At 39.4% G+C, this 26,849-nt stretch overlaps 1 protein-coding gene across 2 annotated transcripts in view; it reads right to left on the bottom strand.

Moving 5' to 3' along the window:
* Positions 1-21,580, bottom strand: part of LEF1 (lymphoid enhancer binding factor 1) — a 108,406-nt gene extending 86,826 nt beyond the window's left edge. For both annotated transcript variants that reach the window (XM_088479492.1, XM_088479493.1), the window contains exons 1-2: positions 20,531-21,580; positions 7,029-7,083 (exon numbers count right to left, since the gene is read on the bottom strand). In XM_088479492.1, coding sequence (XP_088335618.1) covers positions 7,029-7,083; positions 20,531-20,749 — 274 coding nt within the window. In that variant the 5' untranslated portion in view covers positions 20,750-21,580. The remainder of the gene's footprint in view (positions 1-7,028; positions 7,084-20,530) is intronic.
* Positions 21,581-26,849: the final 5,269 nt, after the last annotated feature.

Raw genomic sequence — 26,849 nt, 5'->3', positions numbered from 1 at the left:
AGTATTTGCTACATTATCCTACCTGTTGTCACATTGGTGGATATTATCTCTATGTGCAGATTTGTTTGGTGTTATGAGAACAATTTTCTTATGTATTTTTATTGTTGTGCAATATTTGTATATTGTCCTTTTAGCAATTATATTGTTAAATTGTTTCTACTAAGAAGAACTGGCTTCTCCTTAACTCCTAATTGATTATTTGTATTAATAAAATGTACTAAATTCTCCACGGCGATCTGCTCCTTTCTTTTCAATATATGTTAAGGTGGGTACACACTATACAGGTATATCTGCAGATGGAGTGATCTGCAGATGATGGTTGTTCGTACACACTGAACAACCATCATCTGTGCCTGCCCGCAGGTCCCGGTGACCAGGGGGTGTCTCCCGGCGGGCGGGGGGCGTGTCCCACCCCCCTCCTTGCGGCAGCCCCTATGTGTGTAGGTACACACCTGCCGATGAACAGATATGTCTGCAGACATATGTGTCCATCGGCTGTGCAGCACAGCCAATGCGATATGGGCAGCAGATACATTGGCCGATCGATTGATCGGCCAATGTATCTGTCAGTGTGTACCCAGCTTAAGTCAAGTGACCTGGCCTAAGTCTATAAATATATTCAAGTCAAACTGTAGCTGCTGCTACTAGACCTGGGGACACTACCTGCACAATGGGGGTAATTATTCTGGACCAGGGGGGAAGCACAGATGGTCAGCACATGAGACTAAATCATACAGTATATTGAGGGCACATGAAACTATTACGCATATATGGGGGATAAATTTGACACCTAGTGACACATAAGGCTACATGGGCATAATGGCTATCTAGTTAAATGGTACTATTTTGGCTTCATGGAGCTTACTGGTTACCTAGTGGCATGTTTTGCTACATGGGCAATTTTAGTTATCTGGTGGAGTGAGAGGCTATATGCAGATATAATGGCTACGTGCTAGAATATTGGCTATAACAAGGTACATGCAGTAATAGTTTGTCCTGACGTACATGGTATTTCTTCCGTCATAGTGACCCTATTATATATGTACATTTCCACCATACATAAAAAAATCACGATAGAAATATAGAATTTGACGGCAGAAATGGGTATACAATCGGGAAACTGGCTGCCTTAATACCGACAGCCAGCTTCCCGACTGTCATATCCCGGCGAGGGTGAAATGCCGGGCGTCTAGTTGTAGAAGCCTGACATTTCCCCGACGCTGGTAGACAGGCGCCCAGCATCCCGATCGAAGGGATGCCGGGCGCCGCGAGCGGACAGCCGCGGGGGGGAGGGTTAGGTTTAGGGCACCCGGGGGGGACTTAGGGTTAGGCACCCCCCTGGGAGGGTTAGGGCTAGGCTAAGGGGAGGGAGGGTTAGGTACCCCCCAGGGGGACTTAGGTGTAGGCAGCGGGAAAGGGGAAGGTTAGGCACTTAGAGCGGAGGTTAGGGTTAGGCACCCCTAAGGTGGGTTAGGGGGTAGTTAGGTTAGTTTTTACTTACCTTAGCGACGATCGGGATTTCCAGCGCTGTCGGGCTTCCGTTGCCGGGAACTCTGCTTTTGTCGGCCAAGCATAGCCGGGATTCGGTATTTCATACCGATTCCCAGAAAAGAACCACTGGCCCATCTAGTCTGCCCCTTTTTGTACCGTTTTAGTAACCTCAACCCTATGTGATCCTTAGTTCTTTGTAAGTATATACTTATGCATATCCCAAGCATATTTATTTTAAATAGCTCTACTGTGTTAAGGTGGGTACACACCTAGCAGATATCGAGTAATCTGCAGATATATCTGTAGATGATGGTCATTCATATACACTGAACGACCATCATCTTCCAGGTCGGGGGCTGCCGCTGTGTACGGGCGGTCTGCAAACTGCTGGTATACACTTACAGTATGTTTGCAGATATATCTGTCCATTGGCTTTGCAGCACAGCTGATGCGATATGTCTGTGAACGGCGTTGTTCACAGACATATCGCTGGTACACACTGCCCGACGGGCACCAGATATATTGCCATATCAATTGATCAGCCAATATATCTGTCAGTGTGTACCCAGCTTTAGCCTCTACCACCTCTGATGGGAGGCTATTCCACTTATACACTACCCTTTCCATGATGTAGTTTTTCTTCAAATTTCCTTTGAAAGATAGAAAACATAATCTGTATGCTAAGCTTTCACCACTATGATAAGCATTCACCACTATGATAAGCTTTCACCACTATGATAAGCATTCACCACTATGATAAGCATTCACCACTATGATAAGCATTCACCACTATGATAAGCATTCACCACTATGATAAGCATTCACCACTATGATAAGCTTTCACCACTATGATAAGCTTTCACCACTATGATAAGCATTCACCACTATGATAAGCATTCACCACTATGATAAGCTTTCACCACTATGATAAGCATTCACCACTATGCTTCATCATTTGTGACTGAACTACAGCTACTATGGTGCTTTGCAACCATTGCTCACAATCCTGTTGTAAGTTATATTGCAGCTGCTGCTATATAAAAGCCAAATTGTGTGACTGTGATAAAATGAAACAGACATGAATGGCGTCTTACCCCCTGGGCAGAGGGCAGCTATGGCCTGTTACTAGAAGGCAACACTAATCAAATACAGAACAAAGGGGCTGGGATTAGATCTGTGTCTTTATCAGTGTGTGTGATATATCAATGTCTGATTGTCTCTTCAGCTTAGTGAGTTTATGGCTATTTCTTTACCAACAATTTGTTTATTTTAAAAATATATCATTTGCCCCAACTGTGAAAGCACATTCTATATACACACATTATTAGGTAGAACATTCAATTCTCACGGGCAATAACTGTAAACTAAATTATGGTCAATCACATTATGAATATTTTAAACAATGGAAACTCTGTCCACAAATAATCATAATGAAAACGATAACAGGGGCCTTTACATACATGTTGTGTAGTGTGGCAACTACACGAGATAGAGTGGAATCACACTATTAGATATTTATGTATACTTGACACATAAACTATTGACTCTATTAAGGCCAGTTGACAGCAATTAAACTCCGACAGTGACACAAGTGTAATCTAAAATTACATTAACACATAGCAGAGCCTTCAGATATCTAAATAAAGCTCAAGACATCTGTGCCACATAAACTTTGCTTGGTCAATAAAAAGCCACATTATGCTTCTTTCTGGTGTCAAATGGATTAAAATGGCTCAATCTGGGGGCGCCGCTGAGGCATCTTGTACAAAAATGAAGGATGTCTCTATTCTAGTAAATGATGATGTATCATACAATTGACACAAATATATAATAATAAATATATTTTAAAAAGTCAGGTGTGCATGTGAGGTGTTTGAGGGCACGCGGGGTGTGCAGATGTTTAGCGTGCCGCCAGCTTCCTTCTTGGATATATTTATCTATTTTGTTTTCTTCCAAAATATTTTTGTTGCGTTTCCCTACAAAAAGACTCAGAAAGACAAAGTGACAAATGAGGAAAACCAAGCACATTACAACGGATGCAATATACCAGCTGTAACAATTCCTAAATAAGCCGTAACCAGCAAATATCATCAGATTACAGCAGAAATGTGTGTAAAAGTTACAGGTTTGACAACAATCCTTCTGTTGCAAAGCCAGTTGTTTACAGTTAACCCTATAAGGATAAAGAATAATTTAAACTAATGTGTACTTAGTTCCAGTTATCACTATTACAGGCTTAACTTGATGCTTTTACATGCACTTTCTTTTGCATTACTGTTTTCACTCTTGTGTTAGATTATACTGACCACTAGTATTAGTATTTCACATTCTTCAGTAGTAGTGGTATATTGTAGCATATTAACAATCCCTAGCACTAGATGTTACACTCTTGGATGTGATGAATTTGCTTTAAATTGCCACTAAATTTAATAAAAGAGTCCAAAGGACAGGTTGGGCTTTTGGACATATTTAGAGCTAATCTCTTATGGTACAAAGTGTTCCACAAGTTTTGTCCATGGGGAGGAACCTTACAGTCAGGTTAGAGCTATAATTGGATGTTTTGATTCCAGCAGAGGAAAAACATGTTATTAATCTATTGGAAAACTGATTGTTTGCAATAATACACTCATTTATGTTTTGCTCTTACTGTCATGACTTAATGCTGACAAAGCGTGTTGACAGTTGTAGTTCAACAACAGCTGGGAAGCCACGGGGGTGCCTAATGCTGATTTAATTCATAATAAAGTGACCTTTCCAGTCAGTACCCCACTGACTCCAACCGCTGGTGTTGGCCAAAGTACTACTTCAGAGTTTACAAAGCCTGGCCATTTGCCTTTGTATACAAGCTTTTACAGACTCTCTGATTAGGAAAAAAATGTTGTAAAAAATATCTGTCTGTTCAATCAGAGGCCCCTCTGAAATTACCTAAAATAATGTTTTTATACTGAGAGGTATGTTTTCACTGGAACAGGTTTGCTAACCCAGTCAGCTGATGTTTCATGGCACAGCCATCTAAGGCCTCATACACACCGGTGTTAGACATGTATTTTTAATGCTAGTAAAGCGCATATCAAACAAACATGTTTTTACTTGAGTTTTACTAGCACTTTAGAGCTCACTGTAGACTTCTCAAAACATTAACATGTGGTAAATGCACAAAAAGAAAAACAGAATATCATAATATTGTAGCTTAATGTCAGACCCATATACATGCATTTTATATGCATTAAAAATTAATGTAAAATGCATAAAAAAAAATACCAGCGAATATGAATGCTAATTCACTGCCTATAGGATGACTGTGAACCCACAAAAGTTTCATTGTGGACCATAGTCTTTCTGAAATGCTTCACGGGAGCTGGTCCACACATATAGTGCACAGACGGTGTAATGGTTAGCATTACTGCCTCACAGCACAGATGTTGTGGGTTTGACACCCACCACAGCCCTACCTGTGTGGAGTTTGTATATTCTCCCTGGGCTTATGTGGGTTTCCTCTGGGTGCTCCGGTTTCCTTCCACACTCTAAAAATATACTGGTAAGTTAATTGGCTCCCAACAAATGTGTGTGTGTGGCCAAATATTCTCTGTAAAGTGCTGCGGAATATGTGTGCACTATATAAATAACTGGTAATAATAATATCTGTACATATAATAGGTCCCCCTACACCAAAAATCTATCCATATTCTGTGTTCTATCTGTACCGCGTTTCGAGCTCTTTTTCCTGGCTGCAACCTTGGAAACCTATCCAGAATCAAGGCATCATTCTAGATTTGGGGGCTGATTCTAATCTGTGGGCTACATGCAAAGTGGTCTGCATTTACCCTACATATATATATATATATATATATATATATATATATATATTATTAGACTTTCCCATGGAAAAAATGGGAGAGAACTGTTCTGTTGAATGAAGTCATGGTATAACGAAAAGGTTATCTGTTTATTTCTATACCAGAAAAATGTCTTCATAGAGTAATAAAAAAAGCAATACTTTAAAGATTGCTAAATATAATAAAATTGAAGTGATGTCGTTAAAATTGTGAACAAGCCCAAAATATCCATGAGAATGCACATATAAATTCACTAGTAACTAGTGACCTCTCTGAGGTATTAACCACAAAGTACCACGTAAACAGATGACTGTTAATATTTGCTTAGCCCATAAAATGGCTGCCGGCACGGTATATTGGTGACAGATCCATTTTAAAAGCACTAAACAATTGCATGGTGTTTTTTTGGCATCTGGGGATAGATTTGTCTGAAATGTTTCTTTCCTGGTTTCTGTATGAAACACAATGGAAACTTCCTAAGGTAAACTTTGTGATAATTGTATCTCATGCAACAGAATGCATACCTAAATGGCACAGATTGGTACATGAGCAAACACATTTCATGATATCCTTAAATTGTATATTCTAGTAAGGACTTTTCCAGACAGGCATCATATTGTCATGGTCACCTGCATGCACAGCATCACATAGACATCAACTGATCTTTATCATGCCTCATATAGAACAAAACAAGAGAATGGCTTGCTAAGGTGATCCTTAGGGGTCTATTTACTAAGCACTGGATGGAGATAAAGTGAATGAAGATAAGGTACCAGCCAATCAGCTCCTGTCATGTCACATGTGTTTGAAAAATGACAGTTAGGAGCTGGTTGATTGGCACCTTTTCTGTGTCGACTTTATCTCCATCCAAGGCTTAGTAAATAGACCCCTCAATCTTTAATTATTTTACAACAGCTAACCATTAAACTGAGAATACTGTTGATTCAGTATATGTTACACAACAAAATTACTACTATCACAGTACGAGAATATGGGTCACCGCAGACCAACAGGAAGTGTATTTAACAATGACTGTAACTCCAGAATGCTGCAGTGTATAGTTCCACGGCTCACCACCAGCCCAGTGGACCATGCCCTGTGCCCAATAGGAAAATGGCAGAATACGTTTCTGCTATTCCATCGCAAATAACGTCAACTACTTTCTTGACTGTGTGATTTGTGTATGAGTAAATAAATATAGGTTGAGTCTACCATATCCAAAATGCTTGGGACCTGAGGTACTTTGGATAACAGAATATTCCGTATTTTGGAATATTTGCATATCATAATGAAATATCTTGGGAATGGGACCTAAATCTAATATAGAAAACATTTATGTGTTATATACACCTTATACACACAGCCTGAAGGTAATTTTATACAATAATTTTAATAATTTGTGCCTTAGCCTTAGACAAAGTTTGTGTACATTGAACCATCAAAAATCAAAGGTTTAATTATCTCAGTCATGACAAAATAATTCCGTATTTCGGAATATTTGGATATGGGAGATTCAACCTGTATAGTTATATGTTGTGTGTTTTAATTTAGTAAATAATGTTTGCAAATTAATAACATTTCAGATGCTATATAAGTACTGTACTTTGAAATGCCCTCTGTATTAAAACAGAGATGTCATTTCACCTATTGTAATGTGTGTTAACACAAATTCAAAGTTTAAAGAGAAATTGTTTGACTCACCATCATCTAGGTGCCCTCTGGACTTTTCATGGTAGGAATCTTGCCTTCTTGATATCTAACAAATACATAAAACCAGGCATTATTTTCATGACATTCGTATATATGAATTCACCGCAAATCTTCATTTAACACAGTAATAAATGTATGCCTCTAAAGTCTAGCCTTTTTTAAAGCAATGTAGCTATAACTCTAATTTCTCACGTTAAATCAGAACATAAACTCAGTTTGTGATGTGTGTCGTGTCATAACCTTTATGGTGCGTACACACTACACGATATGCTCCCTGAGCGATATCGTGTAGTGTGTCCCCGGCAGGCTGTGCTCAATGTCATTCATGACATTGAGCACAGCCGCTGAACGATATCATTAACGATATCATTCAGCGCCGGACTCTCTCCCCCATTCCCCAACATGCAGCAACCTGACGAGATCGTCAGGTTGGCCTGCATGTCAGCCCGATGAACGATGATGACGAACGACGCGTCGTCGTTATCGTTCATCATTTTGGGATTAAAAATGGACGATAAAGTAGACGACTGAACGATAACGATATCGTTATCGTTCAGTCGTCCACTTTATCGCCCAGTGTGTACGCACCATTAAAGTAATTGACGTACTTTAGTGAAATTTGACACAGCTCCACATTGTGTCTGTGTGTTACGTGCTGATATGAACCGGTACATAAATGAACATCACGTATTTATTGTCTAGACATACTGGAAAGTGGAAACTGAGTCGTTAAAGGTTCAAATCGGCACGTAACACACAGACAGGATAAATGTGGACACCACAGTGCACAACACCACTGTCAGAAGCAGGAATACCTACTGACTAGCAGTGGGGGCTCCAGAGGTGGGGCTGCAGCACAGTCTAAAATCAAATAGGGGAACAACACCAAATGCCATCCTCACTGGTTCTATCCTCGCTGGCAGTTGGTGTGGTTCCCCTATTTGAATTTTGGACTGCGCTACTGACTAGGGTGGTGAACAGCTGGCCTTCACTTCGCACATGTGTGAACAGCTGGTCTGGATGCTAATGCTGAACTCTTGCTATTACTTCCTCATGTTTCTCATAGACTAAGGTATGTCTGGGTCACATTTTACTAAATTACATCAATTACTTTAATAGTTACAAGAAAAACTTTGGGGCCAATAGCGAATGAAACACCCTGTAGAATCAATACACAAGGGTGTGGTATATTTTCTTGACATTCATTATGTCAATATGAGAATGTCGAGATGGTCCTAATGCCAACATTGGACATCTTGACATATTCATAATGTCGACATTGACTATGTCAACATTCAGAATGTTAACACTGAAGTCTTTTTACTGTTATTATGTCCCTAACCCTAATGCTAACCCTAACTCTAAAGCTGGGTACACACCAGAAGGTATGCAGTCGGCAAGCCGGCGGACCTAATCCCGACAGCCGGCTTCCGACTGCTTTATCCAGTGAAGGTTAAATGACAGGCATCTAAATCTAGACGCCTGTCATTTTACCGATGCCGGGAGACCGTGATGCTGGGCACTGCTGCGGACTGCCGCGGGGGGGAGGGTTAGGTTTATGGCTGCCAGGGGGGACTTAGGGTTAGGCACCCCCCCAGGGACTTAGGTTTAGGCGGCGGGGAAGGGGGGGTTAGGTTTAGGCCTTAGAGGGGGGATTAGGGTTAGGCACTGGGGGGGAAGGTTAGGGTAAGGCACCCTAAAGGAGGGTTAGGGTTAGGGGGTTAGAAATAGGTTTGCTAATACTTACCTGCGATGATCGGGATTTCCTCCTCTGCCGGCCTCCTGGTGTCGGGATTCCAACCGCCGGGCAGGGGTCCGGCGGTAAATAATACCGCTTCCCACCAGAAAGATCTACCTGCAGATCAACTGATCTGCAAATATATCTACAGATGATGGCTGTTCATACACACTGAACAACCATCATTTCCATCTGACACGGGGGCCCCTCTCCCCACGTCTCGATATATCTGCCATCGGCTGTACTGCACAGCTGACGCGATATGTATGTGAATGACGTTGTTCACAGACATATCATCTGTATAGACTGGCCAATGCACACATAATATATCGACCGTTCAATTGAACGGCCGATATGTTGGCCAGTGTGTACCCAGCATAATGGAAATGTCGATATTATGCCAAAATCAACATCTCAGATGTTGACATTCTGTCTATGTTGATATTTTGCAGGTGTTCACCCTAATGACGTTGTCATTTTACCCATATCAACATCATTAATATCATCCTTCTGCTGTTGACATTGTGTCATACATGCCTACCCTCCCGGTTTTCACGGGAGGCTCCCGATTTTTCGGGTAACCCCCCGCACCCCCGGAAGGGTAGGCATTTCTCCCGCATTCTGCCCACTTCCTAGTGAAGTGGGCAGAATTAGGAGAATACCCGCGGCAATCGCGGGTCTCCGTGAAGGGGGCAGGGCTTAAGCTGTGATTCTGCAAGAATCACAGCATTTGGCCCCGCCCCCTATGTAAATTGTGCCCAATCGCGGCAATTTTACAGCGAGGGGGCGGGGCTTAATGACGCAAATCGTCAAGCCCCGCCCCCGTCGGCCCCCTGCTGCATCTCTTACCCGGGCTTCTCCCGGGAAGAGAATGTTAAAGGTAGGCAACCCTGCATTGTGTATGCCTACTTCTCAATGGAGACATTCTGGAAAGAAAGCTACATATTCAGGTTACAAATGAAAATATATTATGGAGTGGGTCGGAAAGGGTCTAAAGTACTTGATATAGCTGCCACCTCTCAAGCCTATAAAGCGTTATTTGGGTGTAACATAATGAAAATGATTTTTGTAAAACTTCAGTACCTGTAGACATACAATTAAGAGTAAGAGCTATTTAGAGTACATATAAAATAAAGATGTTCAAAAAGTCTGACTTTAGCTTGTCTAAATTATTTTGCTTAAAATTTGTATTGGCAAAAATGATGCAAAGCACAGATTATGAAATTGAGCATAAAGTAACTGCATATTGACATGCAAATTTTGCCTATTGGTAAACAAAATCTTACACAACTAGATTTTAGTGTGCCAAGTGTAGTGCATGCATTGAAAACATATGCATTCTATGCTGAATGGTTCTGTATGCAATGTATAAAGTTGTGTGTAGCTGTACTTGCATAACTGCTGCCGGTATTGTTGAGTATAGGCAATGTACAGTATGGATTGTGTACTAGATCTCGGTACGAATTGCAGAGGTTTTGAAAAAGAAGGGTCAACACTGCAAATATTGACTCTTTGCATATGTTTAATGTAATTGTCAATAAAAGCCTTTGACACTTATGAAATGCTTATAATTTTACTTCAGTATACCATAGTAACATCTGACAAAAAGGTCTAAAAACACTAAAGTATCAAACTTCTGTCATTCTCAAAACTTTTGCCCATGGCTGTACTGTTAAACACCACTGTGCTTGCATGTTACTCCCAGCATATATCAAGGTGCAGACTTTCTCTCCATTCCTGAGAGATACCTCTGCAAACCAGAAGTGCACTTTGGTGTGGGAGAGGAGTCACACTCTGCGGAGCTGTAATCATCACATCTAACCTAACTAACGTAATCTAACTAGTGTTCAATTTAGCCTCAAAAAATCATGTCTACATTGGAACTGACAGGTTTATTTCTGCGAAGCTCTTACTCACATTGCTCAGAGTTTACCTGCAGTACTCTGCTCCACAGAAGTGCAACATGGATCCACTCTTATTAAAAGTATAAGATGAGACCCAAAGACCAGTGCATCTGCACTGGTATAAAATTCAATGGAATGAAAACTCCCATAAAAAATGCTCCCTCTCCTTCCCTGTATTTCGTTTCCTTAATCTTTTTTTTTTTGTAAATACAATTTCTTCACTGCACTGAAGGACTATATGCACCAGTGCCCCAAATCTGCCAAGAGCCCCCTCTGCAAACTCCTGTTCTCCGGCAGCTGTTGTCACCTCACTCTGTAAACCCTGGTAAATGTCTGGTGTTGTGTAGATCGAGTTGCAGGTCCCATTTGTTTTTGCACTGACATTTTGCACCTTATAACTGTCCTGGAGCATGTGTCACTTTATAATGAAAGCTAGAGATGTGGCATGCATTATGTTCAATCTAGGATGTAAATATAATGTTTTCGACAATATTTTTGGACAATTATAGACTTCAGATAACGACATTGTTAGCAGTAGACCTGTCTTAATATAGCTTTCCCTTTCATTAATACCCTAAATAGTTTACACACTCAACATTTATCATCATCTCTTTATATTAACAGAAAATTGCCCTCTTCCCTTCATCTGATGATGTCAGTTATCATTTGTTATAGAGCATCTTAAAACTTGCAGAAACTCAATTTGTACCCCTCGCTTCTGATCACTGCTATTCCTGCTGAAGAGTCAGTGTTTACATATGGAAAAAAGAAGAGGAAATGTACTAATTCACTTGTCACTATTAGCATTGGGTATAGATGGCTAATCAGGATATATTATAATTTCCAGGAGGACTTCAAACCTGGATCCCTGTACATCTATGTCTACCACCAGTTAGGGACTAACAGCCTCAAGCAGCAAAACTTTTCACTCTTTAAGAAGCAGTGTGTGAATTGTTATAATGATTAGGACATCATACAATAGTGGTTAAATCAAATAACTTTACCAGTTAATGTTATATAGGTATGCAAACTAAACTAGACTTCTAGGAAACAATAGGGTTAAAGTTCCTTTCACTGAAAGTAGAATGCCAATAAGGCTGTGATTTTACACCTGGGGAAGTATTTGCTTTCAAACACTATTATTTTTTTAAGTTGTCAATTAACAATTAATAACCCTAATATCGGGATACAGTACACACAGGGAAGGCTCAAACCGTTCTTGCTCCTCCAGGCAGACAACTTCTACTGATGTGAGAGAAAGGGTGGAGCCAATGTAAAACATGTGCTAGTGTCACAGGAGAGGAGGAACCAATGTGCTAAGTAAACACAGAACATAAGATACATTCCAAGGTAACTTTTTTATTATTTATTTATTACCAGTTATTTATATAGCACACACATATTCCTTAGCGCTTTACAGAGAATAGTTGGCCATTCACATCAGTCCCTGCCCCAGTGGAGCTTACAATCTATGTTCCCTATCACATACACACACACATAAACAATAGGGTTCATTTTTGTTGGAAGCCAATTAACCTACCAGTATATTTTTTGGAGTGTTGGAGGATACTGGAGCACCCGGAAGAAACCCACGCAAGCACAGGGAGAATATACAAACTCCGCACAGTTAGGGCCATGGTGGGAATCAAACCCACGACCTCAGTGCTGTGAGGCAGTAACGCTAACCATTATACCGTCTGTGCTGCCCATTGTAGTTTTTATTATGCAAAGGGGAAATAAGATGTATAAATATATTAATCAGTAATTTTAGCCCCTCTTATAATTTGTCATACTGTAGATTGGATGGTGTCCACATCAAACTAAAAAACACATAACAATGCAACGATACAAGTAGCATGAACAATGTCACAGACATAACCCTATCAATGAAAATGTCCTGTTAACAATGCATTTCCTTCCTGTGCTGAAGCCAGGTATCAGATAATATGTTTACTAAACTAAGGGTTCTACCATCTGACAGCAATTACAGCGTTTGTATCTGTTCATTAATTCACTTCCTGGCTGTTGGTAGTCCCAGATGTGGGCAAATAAATATTGTCCGTTTAGTTGTGTTTTCATTTTTTTAGCTGTGGCATTTGACTAAATATTTATTACAGGATATACTTTTGTATCCTGAAATAAAGTGAAATGAAGTAGTGTTGAGCAAGGTACAGATAGCTGGATATGTTATCATGACTATGGGGCCTATTCATTAAACGTAAAAATTCAAGGGAGATAATTAGCTTTAGAACTCTCATGGAGTTCTAGCTAATTATAGGTGGAATTCATCATTCCACCTCTCCATAAGTATCTATTCCGAAAAGCTGTCATTTTTGCGATGACAGCTTTTCGGGAAATAGATACTTTTCCCTCTCTACACTACCTTATCGCGTCTGGAAACAGTGCTGCGCATGCGCTGTTACATCTGTAAAACCAGCGCATGCGCAGCACTGCCTACAGATGCGGTAAGTTTCGTACCTTGAATAGGCCCTAAGGGGCCTATTCATCAACACTAAAATAACGTTTTTAAGGACATTTTCCTTAAATAACGTTATTTTGGTATTCATGAACAGACTTAACACAGGAGATATCACAGATATCTCCTTGCTAAGTCCCCCTGCGTTAATTCCCACACTCCCCATACATTAGTATGGGGATGTGGAAATTATGGTATTCATCAAATTCCGAAAATTATCAATTTTCGGAATTTGATGCAGTTACTATTCGCCACTGTGAGGTGGCGAATAGCAGAATCCACTAACCTGTATCAGCGTGTGCAGGTCCCCCGACGAGTCCCTCCGGCGCTCTGCTCCGTCCTCAGGCTCCGGAGGCTGGTCTGACATGTGTGCTCCCCAGCAGAGCACAAGAAAGTTTAGAAAAATAAAAAAAATTTTTTTTTTCTAATCTGTCATGTGGTCTGCAGGGAAACCACATGACAGACCAGCAGGACGGAGCCGGAGGCTGCTGCGCGGACAGGTAAGTCGGGGGGGGGGAAGGTGAGCGGAGGGGGGAGGGGGGGTGGGGGGGAGTCGGGGGGGGGGGGGGTACGAAACTTACCGCATCTGTAGGCAGTGCTGCGCATGCGCTGGTTTTACAGATGTAACAGCGCATGCGCAGCACTGTTTCCAGACGCGATAAGGTAGTGTAGAGAGGGAAAAGTATCTATTTCCCGAAAAGCTGTCATCGCAAAAATGACAGCTTTTCGGAATAGATACTTATGGAGAGGTGGAATGATAAATTCCACCTATAATTAGCTAGAACTCCATGAGAGTTCTAAAGCTAATTATCTCCATTGAATTTTTACGTTTAATGAATAGGCCCCTATGGGCCTCATTTATCAATGAGTTACAATGAGTGATAAAACTTGTTGCGTATGATAATGACGCTCCAGCCAATCAGCTGCCAACAGTCATCTGTTTGAAAAATAACAGTTAGGAGCTGATTGGCTGGAGCAGAATTTATCATACCCGAGTTTTATCACTCGTTGTGAATGATAAAACTCGTTGATAAATGAGGCCCTTTGTATGTCTGATAAGTGGACATTTCCAAGTGATCTTGCCAATATAAACACAATATTTAAAAAGGGTTTATGTCAAGAATTCCGAATGGTTTAGGCATCTGTCAATATGAGTGTACATAGCCTTTTGAGATTTCTATTGGCATCAGATAGGAAAACCTTAATATACATGGTGAAAATCTGAATACATGTGGCATAACAAATATACACCAATGAGTAATTAGATTGTTCAGTATAGTAGCAGTTCGACTAATGGTAGCAAAGGTATGAAATAATGATCTTATACACGCCAGGGATGCATAGAGGAAATGACATTTAATGGATTTCTTCATAATTAAAATGATCTGTAAGACATTACATTGATTAGCATTTGGGGCATTCTTATAAACCTTTGTCAACTTGTAAACCATGACCAATCTTCATTCCTTGCATCAACCAAACCTAATTAATTTCTTTAGTGAACATTGAAATTTCAGACCTAATCTAAGAAGTTATGTAAAGTTTGCATCATATCTATTTTGAATTGATCAACATCTATAGATGTCATCCCATGTAGCTTTGGCAGCATTGAACGGTAATCAGGTTGGAAATACTCTAAGACCACAACACCTGAAGTGGAATTATATTTACGCTTTTCGGTCAAGCGTATCTTGTGTGTTTTTGCACTGTGCACATTCCGAAACCGAGCATACACAGGTATGGGAGAGTTGAACCCAAATGCACTTCAATTTGCATCTTCACTTACAACTGAAGATGTATAACAGAGCGCTGCGTTCTCATGTAGGCAAAGCTGAGTGAGAGTGTGTTGCTGGAACTGCGGACTATACAGAGTTGAACAGAAGGGTCAATTCCAAGGGCGTATTTATAATGGGTGAAGGGTGTGAGGGACACACGGACCCCTGGGTCCCGGGGGAAGCCCGCATCACACACCCTGCACCCATACTTTTTTGTTATACTTACCTCTCTGAAGTCCCATGGAGTAGTGCTACACAAAATGCCTGAAAAATGCCCGCTGCAGCCATTTTCCCGGCGTTTTGCACATGTGGAGCAGAAAATCACTAGAAAAATGGCTGCTGCGCCATTTTCCCGGTGACCTGCGCATTCACAGTAGACTCTAGGCACAGACTAGTGCCCGGAGTCTACTGCTGCTGTCAGTTCGCTGACGGAAGCCAGGGTGAGAATAGGGGAATACACATGGGCCCTCTCCTCTCTTAATACTCCCCTGGTAAATGCGCCTGTTTTTAGAGGTATCTTGTGCACCTAGTATAGGCTAGTGCAAGTGCACATAGATGGTGATGCATAGTAGAAAACTAAGCATGCAGATAGGGGGCGCGTACACTGCAATATACATACAACCGTGATTCTACATCTATTAAGCTGTGCATGCAATGTGCCAGTGTGTTACTATCCAATATGGTCACCCACATGGCCACAGTTTGCACCCTGAGCAGTGTGGCAGGCCTGGCCCCAGTGTGGTTAGCATTAGAAAACAAAATCCCCTCTCATTAGTTGATCATGTTACGACAACTGAATAAATGTGTAATAAGAATGTAAGCAGACCATTAGGTACCAGGGGAAATAAGTTATGCTTTAAGGCCTGCATAAATATATGTAAAAGGTATCATTGTGTTTGAGCTTGCCCACAATTACATCCACCTAAATTAAATACTTGCAATCATCCTTCTTACAAACTGAAATCAAAGCTACTTAGTCAGATATGTTATGCTTTAATATTAAATACTTAAATGTTGTGATTTTCCTATACGTTAGGTGTGTCATACTTAGCAGCGCACCAGACTAGAGAAATGCTACAGTTTAATACAACCCGTCACCTATTTATTGATTTAATTATTAGACTAAATTTTAATACTGTTTTAGATGTGTATAATATTTCTTATTGCAGAGCTAGCGAAGATCACCAGGAAACAGAATAAGAATAACATGAATCCATCTTCATCATAATAAAAATTTGCATTAAAGCTGACAAAAAATAAGGACCAAACCGAAGCAGTTTTAAGGACACAAGCACCCCACCAAACGGAATGTCTGCAATAGAGTATGGGTGTTGGACATAATCTCCCAAAAACCCTCAACAGCCTGCATTGGCTATGAAGAGCTTTATTTAGTTCTGTATCATGTTTGTGGGGAAATCATACAAGTATTGTGTGTAAGGAAGATAAAATAAAGACTTCTTACTATAATAATGTTAGAAATGTTGGCTAGTACCCTCATCACAATTCTTGTTTGTTACAATACTTGCTGGTCTATGTATGTACTTATAATGTCATTATGTTCCCAAGTATACATATTAGATAATATTTGACTTGATTTACTTGCCACATATTTGGAAGGTAGGCAATCAAACCAACCTTCATTGACTTGACTCATGTATTTACTATCATAGACTCTAGAAGTGTTCATTTTTTTATTAGAAATCTAGTTGACTTATAAAAACACATTAACACTTACGTTTTAGGTATAATTTGGGGGCTATGATATAGCAGATAATACCGCTATTCTAGGCCAAATACACACATACGGTATTTTTCTGAGAGCTAATTTGCAAAATATGCCAATATGCACATCGAGTGTGGTCCATGGTGTTTTACATGTAAGCTCCTTAACTTGTGGTGACACAGATGGCCATAGAAAATATCTGTGAAGGTATGCCAGATGTGAAAATAAGAATTGTCTTTTAGCAAAGAAATACAACTCTTCCAGAAGATCTGTATCATATGGGAACTCTGCCTAGCAAAAAATAGTTATCATTTGACTACCAAATTAAATAACTCCAATATGGGGTAAAATATCAAAGGGTCAATAATACATACTCCAATATGGGGTAAGATATCAAAGGTCAATAAAACATATCATTTAGTGTATAATATTAAGTTTATAAAGACACTATCAACAATAAACTAGAGGTTTATCAATGACTTTATATTATTATACTATATTATTTTATGTATCTACGGGTACAAATTTAAAAAGTCCTTCAGAGTGTCTTTATTTACAACACAATTATTATACCATGTATCATAAGAGCATTGTGCGGTTCTTCAGCGCTTGCTAACTGTAATATCTGCCTCTTGCTATCACATAATTTATAAATAAATATATATTAACAATTACCATTGATAATCCTTGTGTACACTGCAGTTCAGTTCCTATTCCAAAACAAAGAGGATATTGAGAGAACTGCCGCTGCCCAATAACATATGCACCAATATAAAACAGATAATATTTATGTATTCTGCACTTGGTTGATTGTTGTCTATTCAGAGAATATAGAAAAGATGATAAGGAATTTGCATTTAATTTGCATCATACTATCTATAAATTTCATTTTGTTATCCAGTATTTCACTATTAGACTTAAAGTTTTTTTTATATAGAAAATATCCCTTTAATAGTTTATTTGGACAGATACTGTATTTTAAATGAAGCTAAATAAATATATAGAACTGTTACATTTTGTTTACTCAGCGTGTATTTCAGTATATTGTTTGATGAGATACATTATGAGAAGTATAATTAAGTCCTAATTTAAAAACAAAAATAGATTTTGTAACATATGTTTGGCTCATTTAAACTTCACAGGAGGGCACGAGACTTCTGTGAACTTTCTCTCCCTGTCTGGACATAGTCCTGTGATGTCTGGCTGTTGTTGTTTTGTGCTATCACTGTTCCACCAGAGAGAAGGAGGAGTTATACTATTGCCCATAAAAAGTAAAAGCTGTTTATTCAATTACCACTTGGATAATTAGCTTTTCATACATATATGTATACACTAGACACAGCTTGATGTTCTGGTGGGGTTATAAGGGTTTTACACTTTCCTTGAATGGGTCGAGGTAAACAAAATTCAAAGAGCCAAGGCATGACTGTATCATTACAGGGGTTAATCTTAGATTAGATAGGCTAAGAAAAGTTTACATACAGGCAAAAGAAAGCAGACACAGGGCTTCAAAAGATAACAGAGACTCCAGTTAATAAAATAGGCTCTATGCTGTCATTTTAGTTCCTTGGTATCCAATGAGCTTTTTATTTGATCAGTTTTGAAAATGTAATGCAGCAATTTGCAGTTGATATAACATTAAATGATGTTACTCTGCAGAGTGAGTGTTCATAAGCTACTGATCCCATTAGGATTTCTCATAGTGACCTGGGCCCAATACATGTTTGCCAACAGAACGGTTTCTGAACATGCTGAATATCATGTTTATCAAGTCTGGAAAAGTATCATGTTTTGGTTCGCTCTGTACTAAAAACAGGACACTATTTCTGATCCCAATATATGATTGGTGTGACTTTCTGGAATAATATCTATTTATATAATGGAACGGCTCATTGTGATAACCTATGGCACTGATGACCAAGCGCAAGCCTCTCATTGATATCTGGCTGCATAGAGAAAAAGAGGCTTTGGGATTCTTCTAGAAAAATAATGGAAGTGCTCATAAATTCATGACACTGTGCTCTAATAGAGGGAATGGAATAACAGATATGCAAGGCAGGTCACATTGTGGGCAGTGAGTTGAAGACAATATTGGTTGTGTCATTTGTAAGCTGAGTCAAGAAGGAGGGATGGGTACAAGGTATAGGCCCAATATGTGATTGTAGAAATTAATAATTATTTTTTAAGAAGTGATGAGATTTAGCATTCCATACAACTCTGCGCTATTCACCCTCCTTGGCCATGATGCCAAAGATTTCTTACTACCTATAATTTGCACAGCTGTGGCCAACTGTAGCATCCAGTTCTCATTTCCTTTATTTAACACAAATTTATTGTCACATTTTAATTACTGAATTAGTTAAATATGTGCTAACTGAATGAATGCACTAATTACACAGAAAAACAGACCAAAGCAAATAATTCATATGTATTGTATATTTAAAAGTCTATGATATTAGCTCTTTGTTGCCAACCCAATCAAGTATTATGTAGCTGTCAAATTTCAAGACTACTTTTACTGACACATTTATCTGTAACACAACTGTGTACTAAATAAAATGAGGAGTTATCTAGAGCACAGCATAGGGTTAACAGTCTATTCAGGTCCCATATGCCTATGGTACATGAGTTGTGTAGTTGTGTAATGTCCATCAAATGTCATGTTTGTCATGATTGCTATGTTGTTTTTCTACTGACAGACAAAAATGTCATTTTTAACTGTCAGTGAATTTATTGACTGTGGGAAACCGTCCTTTGTCTGAACATTCTAACTCAAATAAAACATGAGGAGAAATGTGTTTGTAATAGTGATACAGTTCATAATCACTTCTATTAAAATAATTCATAAAAATAAATATATATTTTTTTATAAATCCTAGTGCTTATAATGTTAGGGCCAAGATGATACTCATTTGAGAATGATTACTGTAGAAATGAATCCATAAAGGCATTACTATTGTCTTTGTCGAATTACACTGTAAGAAATCTTGTAACAACACTCAACTTGGCAGAGTGCCGTGATGGGTGAGTGAAAGCTTTATGCTACATAAGGTACATTAGTGTTCTGGAATAGTATATCAACAAATTTAAAAAATAATTAGTGTTTATAAACTATTCAGAATGTATTAACATTAATGAGTTTTACATATCTAATGTCATTTCTTTGCCTATATCTATAGTATGTATAATAGTGCATATCACTATAGCACACTCTCCATCACTCACGTGGGAAGTAGTGGTGACACTGGGTAAGACTACAGAGGCCCCTTAGTTCAGGGAAGGTCAAGGAACAACACTTTCTTGTGTGAAGCTTGAAAAGTCTCATGTTTCCAGAGCTGTTTATCCATTGGATTGGAGATATCAAATGAACCACTACTAAAGATGTCTTATTCCATTGTGTCCGAATCTGCAGGTCTCTGGACCATTGCTTTTGGGGGAGAATGCCTAGGACTTGTAAATGCTCTACATGTGGAGAGTGCATGCTTTTAATGTGGGCATGAGCAGTTCAAAGACTCCCAAATGGTTACAAAAGTGCTTTCTGGTAAAGAAAAGTTTTACATTGACTATGTTCTACGAGCAGAGAGGAAAGCATGCAAATGTAGTGTGCCCAGGATACTATCCATACAATAGTATAGAAAATTGGGATTAGCAATATAAAGCAAATGCATACAATGGAGACCTAAAATTCTAAACTGCAGATAAGTGGACCAATTAATATTGCTACCTGTCTTGTTGCTGCTGTTTGGCTCACTTGTAAACTTTGAGTGTTCTAGTAAAATAGTGCACCACACACAGCTACCCTTGCACACACGAGCCGATACCCCAGTGACCACACTCACACATTCAGGTGTCTCCTTGGGCTAGCCCGTTTAAATACCTCATGGCTGTTGCTGTTTGGAGTGATCTCAGTCTCATTCACCAGAGAAGACTTGATGTCTGCCAGGTCCCCCTCCTCCTCCGGGTGGCTGATCTCAGCATAAATCGTCTCCTTCTGGGGATCCCCTTCATCCTTGAATGGGATCATTTCATCAGTTGCACAGAGCTCAGGATCTCCACCACCTCCATTGCCTCCCCCTGCTCCAGAGAGCTGAGGCATGGCTCTGTGACAGGACACACCACTTACAATGCACAGAGGATCAGGAAACAAACAAGAAAATGCCAAATCTCCCCCAAACCTATTCACCAAGCACCGTTAGCAGGGAAATCCTAGTTATGGGAAATGCAGATCTCTGTACCACTGGTGTCCCAGCTGCAGGGGGTGTAATATCTTCTACTCAGGCAGAAATGTCTCCTTCCTCTGTTATCCAGGTGATCCGGGCTTCATGTGTCTAGCAGGCGATCTGTGTGTGGCATGGGGTCACCCTGCAGACCTCTATACTCTTCAAAGAGCTTTTCGTGTTACATCGAAACTTTCTTCTTTCCCTTTCTGAGCGTCAATGGAATGCCAGTGAGAAAATACAAAGTTTGTTGTGACTAAGATGCAAGGAGATTTGTCCCAGCCTGTGACTCAGGGGTGAGTAAGCCAGGAGGATGTCTGAGCAGGAGAGAGAAGCTTGCCGCTCTGACTGGTGCAGGGATAAGGCAGCGGATAATGTGCCCTCTTTGTTCTTGTAATAAAAAAGATTATTGTAGTTTCCTCTGACCTCTCTGCAAGTGAGACTGCTCTGAGAGTAACTAGCAGCTCAGCCTGTGTGAGGAGTGTGAGTGGGAGGCTGGGCTCCTCCTCTGGACCCTCAGGTAAAACTCCAGTCTCCTCTTACCCGCAAGTTCCCAAGGTTATTCCATACTCCTGCCTGGCCCTGGCTCCTGGTGTCTGTGGGTGTCCGCTGGGTCAGGGTTTGGGCACACTGTCACTGGAACTCAGGAAAACTCCTGCACTAGCTGTAGAATGGGAGTGGGAGAAGACAGGCTTGTTATCCCTATGAAATGTGAAGGGGCAAGCAGTGTCTGTTTGTGTAATGTAAGTTTAACATCCCCCTCCTCCTGTGCCCCCCTCCCTCTCCCCCTCTCCCTGTGTCTGCTGTGGGGAGAGATGAAAGGGAAGCCGCCGCGGTGACTGACAGCTCGCTGATAGAGGAGGGGAACCAGCTCAGCAAATGCAAGCAGGGCAGGGGGGGACATCATCACAGGGGAAGGGGGGGAGAGAGAGCAACAGCTCTGCTAGGGGGAGGCAAACAGCCCAAAATGAAATACTCCTAATAGCAACAATTAAGGAAACAGAAGAGAAAGATCTAATCAGGAGGGCAGGTGTACACGTCTTGCACAGAATAGTCCTTCTGCGGTATAGAGAGGGGCCAATCGCAAGATGAACGTACCGTATAATGTCATCTAAGAGCCCCCCTTCAACACGGTGTCATATTTTACAGTAAATATTATGCAAACAAATTTACTGCATATAATTATCCTCCATAAGCAAACTTTTTTTAATGCTAAAAGTAGAAATTGTAGTTGGTTCACGTCTTTGTGCAAAATGAATACAGACAAAAAAATGTTTACAAATACTAGCAGAACTACAAGATTTAGGGGGAAATTCGATTAACTGTATGTTTAAAAAAAGGGGCGGGAAGGTGGCGTTACCTATCGGGACGAAGCGATGCATTCCGGTGCTTTGGACATATGGGGAATGAGGTAACACCCCCAAAACACAATTTTGGGGGGTTTTACAGCAGTTTTGCATTTAGTGACTAGCATCACATCCACAATATGGTACATCCCGCCACTTATTGGGTACATAGCAGCAATAGTTACGCCGGTATGTAGCTAGAAATGCGATTAAAATCGCAAAGGACAGCTCTTCCGATAAGACCTGTCTTTTGTGATAGAGATAGTGTATGCGCAGAATGACCAGCGTGTCGCCACAGGGGGTGTTGGGAGGGATCCGATCAGATTAAAAGAAAGCTAATTGAAGCCCATAGGCTTCTGTTACCCACTGGGTCCGAACTCTGGAAAGTATTGCTTGGTACATATAAGAATTGCGAACAAAACCCCAAATACAGCATTTTTGCTGTTAGTACATCCCACCAATATCTTGACCTATTTTCAGCATGCGCTCTCCCACGTCCATTGCAATTCAAGTAGAAAATGCTTATCACGTCATCCGAGTGGTAAATCTACAGTGCACTACTTGGGGTAAATGCATGAAAAAGTGGGAAAATTACTTTGAACACCAGAAAAGTTGAAAATAACATTAGATAATAATATAGAAGGCTATTAGTGGCCATAAGCAAAGTTTTTAAGATTCAGGTTCTTAAAAGGTGTCAAATGGCTGATTTTTACCTTTTCTATGAACAGTGTTAAAATAATATTAAAAAGTTGGGTTTTATTGGTTATTTTTTTTTTTACCAAAATAAAGCCTCTAGTATATGTTGGGGTACAGAAAAAAAATGTTTTTACTGTGATTTTTCATTGTTTTGAATCACATTACAAAAATATTGGGAAAAGCACTTGTAACTCCTTTCTGCAAGTTCAAAAACTCCCTGTATACAACACCCCAAAATACATGTCGCACATAATGCATAGAAAATGGCCTGAAAGATAACATCATTGTTGGCCATATTATGGTAATTAAACGCCTCCAAGTGCACAATAATTAATTGTGTGAACTGTTCTAGTGGTTCTGCAATGTGTCCTGACATTTTTTACCTTAAAATAAAGATTTTTCCCTACTTTTGTTGTCACCCGCTCAGGGTCTGCAAACTGAAATCCATGTAGATTCCCATTGAAACCCATGTTGACTTATCACAGGCTTTCTAATTGAATAGCAGAAAGTCATGGCCATGGGTTTTATAGCTAATTGAATATACCCCTGAAGCTGGGTACACACCATACAATATATTGTCTGATATATTGGCCCAACGACGATTGAAAAAATATATTGTACACATTGTATAGTGTGTACGCCCAATCGGTCGTTCCCGGCCATCCTTCATTGCATCGTTCCATTGGATGTTCTGCCTGTCCAATGGGACGATTCAATGAACTGTGGTGTAGTTACATGCAGGATGTAACAATACATTGTGCCATCGTACGGCGATTGTCTAGTGTATATGGCATGCGCAATATATTGTTACATCACTAGCTGAATTGCTTGGTCACACCATCTGAAGGTGTGTTCCCAGTTTGAGCTGTACAGATTTTCAATCATTAAAACAAATATACTGTAAATGCAGGAGAGAGAGAGAGAGAGAGAGAGAGAGAAAGAGAGAGAGAGAGTGTGTGTGTGTGTCTTCTACACACATACATGTAAAATACACAAACACATCTATCTATGTATTTTATCTATCTATCTATTCACACACACACACACACATATATATATATATATATATCGATCTATCTATTGTAGTATATATATATATATATATATATATATATATATACTACAATAGATAGATCGATCCACAGGCTGTATTCAATTTCAGACTATTCGAACAACTCGGTTCCCCAGAGATGCAGTAGGAGCATTCTAATGCTTGGAGAGTATTAACTGAGATCAAACAAAAATAACACCAAACAGATCCCATTTGAATGAAGGATAGTCCTTGATTAGGGATCTCAGGAGTTATTATGAGCTGAGAGAGCGGGGAGAAGCATGCTGCTAACTCTATTAGTGAGCGCCTGTTAGGAGAAAGGTATCTAGGATTTTGAGGTGAGCACATCCATTGCACACACTCCTTCATTGGGACCAACTGTCCCTCTCACACCCACTCCACAACAAACAAGAGTGCATTTCATTATAGCAGCATCTCTATCACCATCTGCATCTATCGGTACAGCACTGAAGATACAGTATATACAGTACATTCGTATTCTGATAAATGTACCTTACCGTGTTTTGATAACTGCATACAAATAGATTAGAATTTTAGCATGTTGGCAGGTTATCGATCATACAATACTCTAATGTATTAACATGCATTTTAATTTATCCATAAAAAAATCATAGAGATATAATTAAATAAAATAGATATTTGCAAATCTCAGATTTATAATAAGTCATGGTGTAGATTGTGTAGCAAAGTAGTGATCTGACTCTCATTATCGTGTAATAAGGAAAGTGGGACTATTATAATTATTGTCATTCAGTAAGGAAAGTGGGACTATTATGCTTATTGTCATGCAGTAAGGAAAGTGGGACTGTTGTAAGCACTCGGATGAAGACTGGTGAGATAAGGGACCAGTGTCTGTTTGTAAGTTAGTGTCACATTACTACAGAATTCATTTTGCCAACGTAAATCCTATTTTATCCCTCATGCTAATTGCTTGGATTTACATATTAATTTGTAGAGCACCTTTTCCCTGCCCAGACTCCACTGCAAGCTGGGAGATAGGGCAATAATATAAGGCGCCATACAGTACAATGATTAGTGGGAGAAAGCTGATTGTTCTGCAAACCGTGATTATACATAACATGCAAATGATGGATACACAACTAAATACATTTCCTCCCCAGAAATTGTTACTTGTTACATTTATGATTAATACTATAAAACTCTATATTTCTGTGTAAACATATTCATTTAGAGATATATATTGTGAGCAGGCTGGGGGGATAGAAAGGCAAATTGAATTTGGTATTTTGAACATATATCACCAGCATTCTAGAAATACTATTGCAAGAGATATTAGATATACCTTATTGCTACATATGTTATATCAGATTAATCTATGCAATCTATTTTATCATTAATGTCTATTGGACGGATTTGAAAGCCCTATAATGAATATATGTGAAAAAATGAACACATTTTCAATACAAAATAACATTGTTGGTACTTGTAGTGGTTACAACTTAACTGGCAATGAGGTGATGAGAATGTTTTGCTGCGGATACGTTTTGCTCAGTGGTTATTGAGGTTGGGGGTAGAGCCCTATAGCAGTCTTATTCCAAACTGATGGAGATGCCTATAGCCAAGACTGCAATGTGCTCTATGCACTAATGCGTTTCAGGATTGTTTTCTTTTTTTATTTTTAAGTGAGGAGGAAGTTGTAGGAGAGCAGGGTGTGTTTATTATAGGGTGAGCAGGAGCCTCATTAGAAGGGATGCTGTCTGGCTCAGCTTCCCCTATCTCTAGTCACTAGACCCTTTCATGTGGGCTGCAGATTATCCCAGTCCCTGGTGTTAAGATTTTTTTTTTCCTATAACATACAAAAAAGGAATAATGATGTATGTCTACAGCACCAAGTCAGGAGAGCTGGCCAGGATCAGCTGTAGACAACACAAACCTGCAGGATTCTTCGGTGCAATATTCGGGGGAGGAGGAGATACAGAGATAAGGAGCTGTAGGGAAGGATGCTCATTATTATGAGAGCAGGAAAGGAAAAAGCTGGAGGGAAATAGACATCAAAATACTTTTTTTTTTTTTTAACCCGTTTCCTCTCAAATCACTTCTGCACTTGGGCCAGATCTGTAAACGAAAGAGGGAGGGTAATATATGAAAGAATAGTAATTGTTCCCTGTATTTAACAATATTTACTGTTGTTAACATCTATGTAGTTTTCTAATATGATGTCAGTTGGTGTTAAATTGAAAGCATTGTAAATAGAAACAGAACACATGATTACTGAGTGAGACAATAGCTCCTACATGTCAGATGTCACTGATATAGCTTTTCTTGCAGATATTTTAAATGACATTAATTTATGATGTAGTTAGTTAATTTGCAACTACTGAAATTGGACAATTCTGCAGGAAAATGTTTTTTTTTTTTTAATCAGGCGTATTTAATATTAAAGGCTAATAAAAATGACATTCTGTTGCTGTCATTAGAACACTTTTCTAGCAACAGGCATGTTTTATTTCATGCATGAATTTACAAATCAATAACATTTGTATTTATATCATTGGTGTGTATAACCATTTACCAAGTTCATAGGATTTATTTAATTTTCCTTGTGTTTTTTTCTGCATTGAGATTGGTTTACATATCTATAGTATATAGTGCTACAGACAGGTAAACAAAATGAAATGCTAGATATTGTTCTTTACCATGTCATACCAGGGTTTAGAATTAATTATAATTAATTATTCTCTCATTTCTACCATATGTGTTACATCTTACCTGTTACCTTGCATTCCATTAATTCAGGATAATAGGATGGTTTCATTATATATATAGATATCTGAAAACACACACACTTTATCTATGCAGTTCAATATATACTGTATCTAAGTTATTTTAAATGGAATAAAATAA

This window comes from Taudactylus pleione, unplaced genomic scaffold, assembly GCF_031769625.1.
Source record: "Taudactylus pleione unplaced genomic scaffold, aTauple2 ptg000236l, whole genome shotgun sequence".
NCBI lineage: Eukaryota > Metazoa > Chordata > Amphibia > Anura > Myobatrachidae > Taudactylus > Taudactylus pleione.
Note: the sequence above shows the minus strand (reverse complement) of the source record. Positions and strands in the feature narration are given on the sequence as shown.